General features: G+C 36.9%; 1 protein-coding gene across 13 annotated transcripts in view; it reads right to left on the minus strand.

Annotated features, from left to right (window-relative positions):
* RTTN (rotatin) overlaps positions 1 to 13,137 on the minus strand; it is a 160,045-nt gene that overhangs the window by 137,088 nt on the left and 9,820 nt on the right. For all 13 annotated transcript variants that reach the window (XR_006278944.1, XR_006278945.1, XM_043508170.1 and 10 more), the window contains 4 exons: positions 12,175 to 12,289; positions 11,514 to 11,664; positions 10,284 to 10,449; positions 6,661 to 6,842 (listed from right to left, as the gene is read on the minus strand). Coding sequence is in view for 11 of the 13 variants with exons in the window: in XM_043508170.1 (XP_043364105.1) it covers positions 6,661 to 6,842; positions 10,284 to 10,449; positions 11,514 to 11,664; positions 12,175 to 12,289 (614 nt within the window). In the remaining 2 variants the exon portion in view is untranslated. The remainder of the gene's footprint in view (positions 1 to 6,660; positions 6,843 to 10,283; positions 10,450 to 11,513; positions 11,665 to 12,174; positions 12,290 to 13,137) is intronic.

Raw genomic sequence — 13,137 nt, forward strand, 5'->3', positions numbered from 1 at the left:
ATTATTTCTTATTATCAAGCACTACAGTAAATAAAAAAAAACAGAGAAATAGATTTTGTGATGAAGCCGCTAAACTTTAATATATTTTCCAGGCTATTTTAATGAGTATAGTCTATACTAGAAAAGCTACCACCAATGACATTTCTAGTGTATTATTGTGCCTGCTGTTAGCATTTTTATAAGCCCAGTGAAGACATAGACGTTGCATTGCTAACCTTAGGTGAACTCCTAAATGACAACTAGGGAACAGTTGCTTAGAGAAGACACTCCGGGGAAAAAAAGACTAATGTATATTTACCATGAACAGGAATTTTGCCAAATAAATTCAGTTGGCTATATGAGGAAGGACAGGATGAGAATGTTTACATATAAAGTTTTATAGTATTGCAGACACATTTTACCATTGCTGTGGATATGATGTTATTTGATTGATCTTTCTAGCCCAGGGATAAATCTGCCTGAAACATCCCACCTGGATAGGTAGGAGAGAAAGTTATCTCCCCATTTTGGTGGTTTTGTTTTCAACATAGGATGCAAGTTTCCACACTAGCCTATGTACAAGGATAGCAGCTCCCTACTTTTTGTCAAAGGCTGGTAGATAATCCTGCTATGCCCTTTCTCGGCATCCCAAGCTACAGTCATAGACTTCTTTATTTTTTTGGTCCATTTTCTTTTTCCTGTTCTTTTTCAAACTGGGCCTTTTGCCTTGTCATTCCCACCCCCTACCCCTTTTTTCGCCTTCTTTTTTACTTTTATTTTGTAAGTCCCTTTTCTTGGTCCCCATTAACCAGAAGGTTACATTCTGCTTATTGTGGATCACCTACTGGTGACTCCTTGAGGTAGGGCTTCATGTATTCTTACAGTTGAGGATCTGGGAGCAAAGAAACGTGGAATAGCAAGCCTGCAGATGTGCTGTACGTGAGAGTTGCCGCTAAGCCATTAGTGGCACAAAAGGAGCAGAGATGGAAGGCTGGCAGCTTTCAAAGTGACAAAGTTATCTGTTGCATATTTATAGGGAGTGGACTCATCATGCAGTTTTCTGTCTTTCAATCCAAGACGAGTTAGGCCCGGCCTCCCAGCATGGGCAAAACTTTAGTAGGGCTAAGTTAGGTTTGGTATTCTCAATGCTTAAGGTCTTCTTGCAATTGACTCACTGGGCACACTTTCTTCCCTATGCTTCCACTCCTTTGTGACATATTTGTTTGTACTTTTGAGGTTCACACACTAAATTTAAAAAAAAAAAAAAAAAAAAAACCTTTCCCTTTTATAGCTCAGGAGGGTCACTGTAGTGTTCCTGATCTTAGTTATGGTTTCAAACATGTTTATTTAGTAGTGAAATGCTACATTTCCATAGTAAGACCCCATCCTCTCACCCTGAGGGTGGATACTTGATCTGGAGTCTAAACGAGTATGAATTCTGATCAAGAAGTAGTCAGTTTACACTATCCAGGCAAGACTGAAATGAGAGAGAAAGGGAAAGAGAAAACTTTTAAGGATCAGCAAAAGCAACAATTTCACTACCTAGTGAAGGCAACATCTCCATTGTCAAGGTGGAATGAAGTCTCAAGGTTCAGCGCAACCTCATGAATACTGATAACAGCAACAGCAGTCAGAGCATTTTCTTGATGGAGATTGCACCCACCTCTCACAGATAAAGACTTAGCTAATGTAATCCATACTTTTGTGACTTCCAAGCTAGACAATTTCAATGCACTCTACCTGGAGAGGAGTATGCAGGCCACATGCACGCTACAGCTAATTCAACATATCGTGGTCCTCTTTCTAAACAAAGCAGAATGGTGAGAGTACCACACCAATACTCCACATTAGCATCCAGTCCAACACCAAATAAAGGACTAGGACCTTAAAATGTAATGCCATTAGTGGAAAAGAGCCAAGCTTTCTTAATATCAACTCTTTCTCCACTTTCTCACAGTTTCAGCAGCACCTTCAATCAAGGTGGAAGCTCCCGCTGACAGCCCTAAGTGTGAAACTTTCAAGAACTGGTACAGAGTAGAGGATCTTTGCTGTGTGATATCACTGATGGCAAATCAACAGAACTTCTTCAGACAGACTTTCTCAAATAAAGTAGCATAAGGACCCCATAATGTTTCTAAAGGAAGGCCAAAGAGATTAACACCCCTCCCCCAAAGAGACTTAAAATAGCGATAAGAGCTTGGTTTGGATATATGCACGTGGATCCTTAATAGAAATGCATCTATGCTAGCCCCTGAATATTAGGGGAAGGCCCTAAACAGAGCTAAATTAGGTATCTAAAATAAACTGATCAAGAGTGGGCTACCTATTGTGATGGCTTTTAAAAAGGGAAGGGCAGCTGAAAAATGAGTCCAGAAATATGTTCAGTCAGTTGTGGAACTTTGAATTTTTACTTTGAATTTTTATAAATCAAAATTATAATAATGTTATATATTTATTTATAACTTTAACTTTTATCTTAGTGAATTTTCCAATCTAGAACTATTTATATTTTATATATTTAAAATAAAAATATCTCCTACCCACTGTTAAATGCAAAATGAACCTTTCACTGAGGGTACATCTACACCTCAGTTTAAAGTTGTACAAATGACAAATGACTGATAATTAATCTAATAATATGTAAATATCTTAAATGTTTTAATACTTATTTTGCCTTAAACATAAAGTGCAAAGGATAGTAACTTAGGGTATTGTCTATGCTACAAGCTGGGGGTGAGATTCGCAGCTCACGAAAACATACTCACACTAGCTCTAATCAAGCATTGACATCAGAGATCAGAAATGCTAGGTAAATACTTTATCTTCCCACAGTCGTGCTGCTGCGGCTATATTCTAGTTTAAGTGCACCAGGTCAATTAAAGCTACCTTGAGTATGTCTCCTCAAGCTGAGACTCACACTCGAGCTCAAAGTGTAGACATACTCTGAATTACTATTCTTTGCCTTTTAAAGAGCAAAATAAGGTTTTATAGTATTTAAGATGTTTACATAGTATTAGATTCATTATCAGTCATTTATTACATTTAAACTGACTAGATATTTGGAAGTTGTTAAAAGTCTGAAATTAATGCAGACAAGCATTTCCTCAACCTTGTGTGATGAGAGTTTTAAATTAAGCAAGGAAAACTAAGTAGTAACCCTACCTAGTTCACTTAAGGAGTCACAAATACAGGTTGATTTCATTCATTTCTTTCAGTCAAATTACTGCACATTTCCACGTTCAGTTAGTTGAAGTCCTTTTACAGACCTCTTTGCTGTGAATCAACTGCTGTTAGAAAGCACATAAGACTTTGCTACTAAAGGGCCAGGGGAAATTTGGTAAATTAATGTATGCAGCAATAACTGCAATCATCAATTTGACTTCCACAAAAAATTAAGAAAAGTTTTAGAAGCAAAGTATGATATACCTAATTTCCCTTCCGTGTAAAACGGGGTTTAGAATATCAATATGTATATTGCTGTAATACTGGTAAAGGCAAATGTAGTAGTTGTGCTAGCAGAGTCTGGAATCCCTGTCGCTATTTGCAAATGGAAAATGTACGACTGAGTATGACAAAGGAACAGTATAGCAAAGTTAGTGTACCAGCCTTTTCTCTTGGATTTTAGACAAAACTGACCACCATTCTCAAATACTACAGCCATAAGCGGGGCTGCCGGAGCTGGGGCTCCTCTGGCCAGCACGCAGGGGGTTAATGGTTAAGGTCAGTTAATGGTAAACCTAATGCTTACTGGTTAACCTTTTACATTCCTACTTCCTACGAGATACTAGGGTCCACTTGGTAAACTACTGACAATTAGTCCAAAAAAGTTCAATACAGTGAACAAGAGCTTCCCACATCCCCACATGTAGTTCAAACCGCTATTCAAATAAAAAAGTTGATCACCTGCCAACTCCTCAAACCAAGAGAGCTCCAAATAGGTAAATAAATAATGCAATTAATGAACTGCATAATTCTATAAACATGCTTCAAAACAAAGGCCAAGTAGTTGCTCCACTGATCCATAAGAATGCTGTGTGGCTGTTAAAATCATTGGTTTAGGAAGGTCTAAAATTGATACTTGTGTCTAGATAGTTAAATACTGGACTATATATTCAGTAAATTAGAAATCATAAAAAAAGATCCATTTAAGAATTTTGTTATTGATCTAAAACATTCCAAAAACATAAAAAGCCACTTAAATATTTTCACACAAATAGTGTCACTCTCAAGATAGTATAAAGTGATACATTAATAAGTCCAAATAAAAATCTTTACAAGTCAAATAATCTTTACATTATCCAAGGCAGGCCAAAATATACTACAATGTAAAATTTGGATGAGAACTTTTCACATTTGGTCTTAATTTATTCCCTACTAATTTAACCAGTTTAGGAAAAATAAAGAGCGTATAAATATCATCTAAGATTAACAGTACCACTAACTGTGCCAACAATTATGTTCCAAGGCCAATTCAGACAATGCTGCTAAACTAGCAACCCAGAAGGGTAGAGAGTTGTGAAGGGGAGAAGAGGGGAAAATAAGGGTTTCCCCAGATCATGGGGTTTCACACCTCCTGAGACGGGCTGAAAATTTCCTAGGTTGTTTTCTACTTATGTTCCATTATTACCCCATTATTATCCTCTCTATTATTGGGAGACACAGGGAGATATAACTAACCCACTTAAACTCTAGGTTGGGTGGTAAGGAGAAATTGCATCACCCCGAGGTGAGGGGAGCAGGGAGAAACCACATCACCCCAGATCTAGACACATAGGGTACATCTATACTGGCATACAAGACCTGTGGCTGGCCTAGGAGGCTAAAAATTGCTGGCTAGACATTTGGGTTCAGGCTGGAGCCTGGTCTCTGAAACCCTCCCGCACCGCATTGCTGCGTAGATGTAGGCTTATGCCTCATCCAAGGGAACTAAAATCTTCCCCCAACTGCCAAAGCATAGCGGTTTTGTATGATGAAGAGTAGACTGTACTGTGAATCTGGGGCTTTGCAGTGGCAGACTCAACTGAAAGGCCATATGCAAAAACCAGAGATTATCTTGGAATGTATCTGTTCTGTATAAAATTAAATGGCCTTAGATATCACACTATATAATATATAATAATAATCCTTTCTGGCATTAAAGTCTATGAGTGAAACCCTGGGCTGTTTGAACTCAAGGGAAATTTTGCCATTGCCTTCAATGGTGCCAGAATTTAACACTATAAATCTATGAAAATGCAATCTTCTGCTGTTCTGGCAGATAACAGAAAATATAAATATATCCTAAATAACTTTAGATAAATTGCCCATTAAAATATTTTTCCTGATAAAGTTATCTGGATATTCCATTTACCAAAATAAAACCTATAACAACAGATGTCAAAAGTGACCTGGATTTTTCAGCTGGCTAACTAACATAACTGACAGGTTATGTAGATTTCTTACAGGAAAGGCATCCTCGTTCCTTTCTGCAACTCATCTGATCACCACTTTCTTTTAGTAAAGTCATTAATGAAATGCAAGAAGAAATCTGTGGATTCCATCATTCCATTTCCTCCTTTTTGCAGAAGCAAGAAAAATCTGCTTTCCTGGCAATAAACAGGACCCAAGAGTAAGTACTCAAAGTCAGTACTGAGAAAGTAAAAGTAAAATATACAAATACTGAAATTTCAATTTGTGACAGGAAGATAAAGCACGAGTCACGCATGATTTATTCGTTCTCTCTCATCATACAAGTCCTCAGTTAATAAACGTATATGGAAGTTTACAGAGAAAAAATTACAGATTAGTCAAAACACAAACACAAGATGAAATACTTTTGAACTTATTTTAACGTGGCACAATAGGTAGATTTTATTTCTAAAGTCCTTCTGAAATATTAATGTTTAGCAAATGGACACTAAGACTATGTCCACCAAAAAAGAAAAGGACTGAATAATATAGAAAAAATCTAAAGGTTTCTGCCACACATGAATATTTTCCTCACATGGACAAGGCCAAGAAATATTCCGGGTAGACCAAGGCTGCATGACAGAAAGCTACAGAGCTAGTCCCCAAAGGTACCTGCTCTGGGTTAGAAAGAGATCTTTTCCTTCATAGTGATTATACAGAAATAATTTTTGATTAAAATGAATTTTTATTTTAAAAATGTGAATTGCATATGCTTATGGAGGGAAAATATAGAGACACCTGTAAAGAATACTAGTAAACAGAAAAAAAAGAGAGCTGCACATTCATGCTGGTGACAGAAAGAAACAAGGTTTAGTTGAGAGAGGGTTTCTTTCCTGCTTGTCAGTCTACACACCCTTGTACCACTTTACTTTGTCTCAGCCAAATTCACTATTTTCTCTTCCTTTTGAATCACACTACATTCCTTTATCTCCTTCCCCTGTGCACTCAATTTCTTCCCACCGTCTTTTTCTAGGGCAAAACAAAGCCAGAGATCTATTATCCAATCCAACTTCACAGAACCTGACCAAATATCCCACAACAAAACAACCACAATAACAAAACCACAATAATGTGGTTAATGTGCTTAAGAATAGCTGCTTTAAAAAAAAAAAAAAAAATCTTTACAAAGCAACCGTTTTGAAAATGTTATGGGATTCTCCTGCTGGGATGGGATACAAAATGAGGGAAAATAAGGATTCCTGCACACACAAAAACCATCTAATATCCATTCACCTGTTCTTAGAAGAGGTACAGCATATTCCAGGGTGGTCACACAGAACTGAGGAAGGCTGAGCTGTTGGAACTGTAACTCTAAAGTATCCTCACTTTCCAGGTCTGGCAGGTCAATGTGCCCTACATCCAGCGGTGACTGCAGATATATTCTGGAGTTTGCACTAGCTTGAGTACTGCTTCCACTACAAAGCAAATACAGTATTATAATAAAGCACTGTCACACAAGATAAACTTAACTAACCATAAAAAAAAAAAAAAGACCTGAAGAGGTAAAAAAGGATTGTACCCTTTTTTTCATTTCTTTATGATTTATAAAAGCTGACTAGCTTTTTCCCCCCACAAACAAACAAAAAAAAAAAGGATGCGGGACATTTTTTTTCCTTAGAAATCTACAGTATGTTAAGTCTGAAGTTGCCTGTTTTAGTAGAGATCTTCAAAGATGGACCTAGAAATGTGGATCGTGAACGAATGGAGTGTTGAATCTTTGACAGAAGAGTTTTTTCTTCCATGTATTAGATGGTTGTACTAAAACTAAGAGCAGGTCTACACTACGGGGTTAAGTCGACCTAAGTTACACAACTCCAGCTACATGAATAATGTATGGAGTCGACATACATTAGGTCAACTTATTACGGTGTCTACACCGTGGTGGGTTGACAGGAAAAACTCTCCCGTCAACTTACCTTACGCTTCTCGCTCCTGTGGAGTACCGGAGTCGAAGGGAAAGTGATCAGTGGTCAATTTAGCAGATCTTAACTACACCCGCTAAATCAACCCTCAGTGGATTGATCACTGCAGCATCGATCCACGATAAGTGAGACAAGCCCTAAGTAATAACAAAACAACCCACAGTGGAGTGGTCTGAATTAAAGTCTCATTTCAATAAATCAGGTTTCACTTGCTTGGTATCAGTCATTTCCGTGCTACCTCTCTGGCTGCCCATAGAATCTTCCAGGAAAAAATACTCCCCAAAAGACCTGATTTTCTAATGTGAAAAACAAGCTGAACATAAAATCCTTTACAGGCCTTCTTTATACATCAAAGTGGATAAACAGTGCCTAATTCTCCCACCCTCTTCAAAGACATCTTCAATACAATCAAGCATATGCATCAACAGTACTTTTTGATTTTTACCTCTTTCCAGCTACCTTTAAAGGTTCCTAGATTCGCCGGATGTGTTGAACTGAAGATAGCTCAAAGACATAAGGTTTTTCTTATAATTGTTTTCATCTCTACAAGTCATTATTTTGACTAAATATTTGTAAGGATTTATAAAGCACTTCAAGATACAATAGCTTTATTCATTTTCCCTTATGAAGAATTTGAAGGAAGTGATCTCTGGTATAGTTACATTGGGTTATATTGTTTTTATATGGATCCCTCTTTCCAATGCACTTTGAAAGGATAGCAGCATATTTTTATAGATCCTTTGAACTTAAGAGTTGAAGGAGAATAAAAGGACAATACAGCAATGGAAACAAAAATACAGATGGATCAACAATGGATGGTTCTGATTGTTATACATGTGCTTATAAGATGAGAAAGAAGATGCATCAAATCATTAGAAGTATTAAGAAAAGGGAAAAGGATAGGTTTCCAGACAGAAGTTAAAACACAGATGATAGCAGAGCTCCAGAGATTTTAGATAAGAAGAGAAAGTGTGATATTTAGAAACAGAAATAGAAAAATAAATCAGAGTATGAAAATTTGAACAAGAGTTGGTGGCTAGCAAGGATTCTTGTTCAATAGTATTAGACATAAGGATTGGAATTTTGAAGCAACACTTTTTCCTCTTTCCTAATTCTTTTCTCTCTGTTTACTTGATCTCATTCTCTCGTTGAGCTTCAAGTTTTCCATCATGTTGCTGCTGAGTTAAATTGTGACTTTGCCACAAGCCTCATGCAAGAAGGAATGAGTAGTTACACTGAAACAGACATCGTCCAAGTTCTTGGCTCCCTTTTGTTCCCTGAGCATGGCATAGGTTACTTTCACTGCAGCATGAGCAAATGCATTAGGAACAGAACCAAAGCTCCATGAATTCCCCACCCATATGAATAGGATGGGCAGCAGTAGCCTAGCAGAAGCTGCTCCCATACCTGTGCTGCTTCCTGTCCTATGGACAGCCAGATCAGGAGACTAAGGGAGCACTGGCATGCAGACAGTGTTAAACAGGTCACAATATGGCACTTCATGCGCAACAATACGCAACAAGTTATCATTTCTTCTCTATATGTCCTCTCTCTCTCTCACCTGCTAAAAGTTCAAGTCATCCTATGTTGATTTCCTAGCCAATGAGATAGCCAGCCCTGCCATTTTCAGATGAGTTGATCTATGCTAAGTCTTTCCCATGTTAGATTATAAAACACTTCAGGGCAGAGGGAAAGGTCTTAGCCTATGTGCTATAAAGCACAGGGTTCATTTATCATGCTAGATATCTGCTTAATAAAAACTCAATGTACTAGAGTCAATAACTTTTTTACATAGTAATAATAGCTCTCAAGACCTTTAAAATTAATCATCTGAGCTACCATATCTATAATGTGAGAACACTTTATTGTATATTGGTTAGCTGCACTAACTATTAAGACTCAAAAAGGTATCACCATTGACTAAATAAGAATTCAGTCTTTTTAAATCCTCAACTAATGACCTAATAAAAGACAAAGATTCTACAAAGTGATTACAAATCTTGGGCCAAGAGGAGTACCACATATACACACTAACCTCTACACTTAAAGAGTGCCTAGTAAATTAGTCATAAGATTTGAGTTATGTGGCTAAATCATGTAAAACTGAAATTGTATGTGGTCAAGCTTGTATGCCAAAAATCCTTAGAAACTTTTTATGTAAGTGTGTATAGTCACATCAGATTAAATTACACTCATTCTAAATTTTTTTCTATGTTACCAAATGTTGAAGGGAAACAAAAAATCCCGATCTCAATACTTGTCAAGTAAATAGGAGGAGAAGTGGTTTTCAAAACTCACTGTAAACCAAGTCTACACACACTGAATTGCTGATTTCTTATCTTTAGCAATTTGAGAGTGTCAGATATTTGTAGTTCATCTCTAAAATACCAGTCAGTTCTCCCTTTAGGAGCAGAATGTGAGAGATCAAAAGGATATTAGAAATTGTGAATATCATTTAAAATTTAAGTTTCTTTATTTTAAAAGACTTTTTCCAATTCGCATCCTAATTTCAACAATTAGACTTACAGTAGAACCTCAGAGTTATGAACATCAGAGTTACAAACTGACCGGTCAACCTTACACCTCATTTGGAACGGGAAATATGCAATCAGGCAGTAGCAGAGATGAAAAAAAGCAAATACAGTACCATACGGTGTTAAACATAAACTACTAAAAAATAAAGGGAAAGCAGCATTTTTCTTCTGCATAGTAATGTTTCAAAGCTGTATTAAGTCTATGCTCAGTTGTGAACTTTTGAAAGAACAAATGTTTGTTCAGAGTCAGAACATTTCAGAGTTACAAACAACCTCCATTTCTGAGGTGTTCATAACTCTGAGGTTCTAATGTACATGTTTTCCCACAAGCTGGCTAGGAGAAAAATAGGTAATTCTGGTAATAAGCAACAGGCTTAACTTAGCCTCTCACTTTGTTCACCTGGAAGACGCTGCATCCCAGTCTTGGCCATCACCTCTGGGACGCTGACCTGTACGTCCAATCACAGATGGTCGAGGGCTACTACTTCCAGGTGATGGATTCTGGGAATGGTAAGGTCCTCTTGCTTCTTGGCCATAAGACATAGAAGAATTCTGAGAAGCTGTACCTTATTCAACGAAAGCAGAAAAATAAATTTACCACACACCTCTCCGTCCTACAAACCACTCGGTGAAGCATGAAAAGTCCAAACTGGTTAACAAATAGCAAAAAAAACTAACACTATTCATTAAAGTAGAGTAAGAAAAATAATGGAGGAAAGTACAGGACTTTGGCACAATCTACTTTAGTCCCTATGAATCTCAAAGTTCAGAGGTTCATTTCAGACTAACATTGGGGAAAAAAAGAACAATTTAAACATAATTCTTGGGTCTGTAAAATTCTACTAGAAGTCTCACATGAATATTTTGTGTTGTATTTTGGTACTTCTGCTTCAAGTTCTAGAAGTGCAGAACCCAGTAAAGTTTTTTTTTTTTTAAGTTATCTAAGCCTCAAAGAAGTTTGGGGTCAGCTTTTGGTCAAAGATTTGGGTGCTCTTACTCAAAAAGTAAGTGCTCCATTCATCATACAAAAAAAATGTCTGAATCTTGCTAGAAGTGCAAAATTCAGTTTGGTCTTAACTACAGAATCACAAGCAGTGTTTCTCTAACAACATGCTTGCAATGTTTTATGAACAGCTCTAACATCAAAGCAGGCAGAGGTAAAAAAATGAAATTTGGCTGAATAATAGGCCATGGAAGCAGAGGGTGTCCTTCAGTCTTTAGTGAAAGTCAGTCATGATTTTGCTGGGTCATGAGGCTTTGCTTCTAGATCCAGAAGTCCCAGGTTCAAATGATGCTGTTGATGTTTTAATTTAATTGAGGTCTCCTCTCCATTTGAGGCCTGTACAGTTGGACTCACAGTAACTAATACACCTAGTTTTACATGTGGAGGAGCATAAGAAAAAATTCCAATTAATATTTTTAGAATCCTAAAACATTTATAAAATATTTTTTATTTAACACATGTAGCATGCACAGCCTACATGTGATAGCAGAGATTCATCATCCCTTTTCAGCAAGGCAGCCATCCCAAACTCACATTGCTACAGGATGGAATTTTCAAACAAGCCAAAGTATCATCTTTAGAAAATCCATTCCACAGTCACACACCACAACATTTATATATACACACCTTGGTCAGTGGAGAAAAAGCCTGGATCTCTGTGAAAATTAAGCCTATTTCTTAAGAAGATACATAACTGTTGCAGGCATGACACAGCCTGCAAGGCTAAGCGGTGTTTTCCAGCTTTTCCAAAAGCCAGCTTTAGTAGAGACAGAAGGCTCTAAAAACACAAGGATTAACGGAAATTTGTAAACAAAAATAAAAACTTCTGAACCAGCGTAAGCAAAATCATACTGAAAGCACAGTTAAAAGTTCTTTGTTCATCGAAGGCAACATTATTAGTCCGAGGAGAAGTGTGTACTTCATGCTATTTTCAAATGAGCCTCTGTCGCCAGCCTAGAAACAACTTTTATGGGAGATACTTGACATTCACCTTAGCCAGAAGAATGTGGAGAAAAAACCCAATTCACAGCCTACATAGATTAGATGTTGTGAACAGCTAAGCAGGAGACTATAAAAAAATTAAAAATGCAGGTTTCCTCTTTTAAGTGCGCCATATAGTAAATTCCATTTTCTCTTTCCACTTAGCCAAACATTCATTTAATTAGTGTCTATCTAAATACAGAAGCATCGGCTCCAGATGGATCATCAGGAAAATTTATTTGAGCTCCTGCTTTACATGGCTCATTTTGTAACCCAATGAAAAGTTTTAGGTGATGGTAGTTCTAACCTGAACAATCTTTGGTCTTTGAAGGAAAATCTCAGCCGGGAAATCTTGCATAATAACATCCTGTAGAAGCTCACATGTACTCCAAATTAAACTGTGGTTATTACTTCTCAAAGAGCTAAAAATCAAGTTGAAATTAGTTAAATATCAGAAATACTAGAATGGTGGAAGTCATTAGAGATAGACGTTTCCTAATAAGGCTATCCGTGCAATTGAAAACCTTTTCCAAGTAAAGGTTCCTGGTTGTGTTATTTTTGTAGACAAACAAGAACAGTGTTACACCCAAACTCAATTCCATTTGCGATCAAACCAATTTTCAACCTAGATTTCTCAAGGAGAAGCTATTTCCTTAACCCCTTCAGAATTTTAAATTGAAATAAGAAAATCAGAAATTCTCTGTGAACTTAGTCATTCCATATGGTAAACAACAAATTGACTCATGTCATTAGTAACAAAACTCTACCATTACCACTACCCAAATTAGCAACATTGAGAATTTCAGTCAGACGTAAGAATTTACATAAAACAAGCCAATTTAGAACAAATGGCATTTACTCTAGCTTTACGGTTTTCCTTTAAAAAAAAAATTTCTTTTCTCCACCAATTTCCCTTTCTCAAGTCCTTCTCCTTTTGCTTTTTCAATTTTCTTTCATTCCACCCTCTCTTCCTTCCTATGCCTCTTCTTTCATTACAAATAGTTTTTAAATACCTAAGCCAAAGTAGCAACCTTGTCCTGTTTTGTGAACCAGAGATCTGTCAAACTGTCAGATTTAAAGGAAAAATTAAAACATTAAATAGATTTTCCAGATTTTGGAATTTATCAAAACAGGAAAAGTAGACAAATCTGTTTCTTCTCAAACAGTGATACATATCAGTTGGAGATGGAACAGGTCTGTTAAGTAATCTAGTCCACCTTCGTCCATTATTCTCTGTACTAGACATACACTATCTGCTGTTTTGCCTATT

The sequence above is a fragment of the Dermochelys coriacea genome, chromosome 2, assembly GCF_009764565.3.
Source record: "Dermochelys coriacea isolate rDerCor1 chromosome 2, rDerCor1.pri.v4, whole genome shotgun sequence".
Classification (NCBI taxonomy): domain Eukaryota; kingdom Metazoa; phylum Chordata; order Testudines; family Dermochelyidae; genus Dermochelys; species Dermochelys coriacea.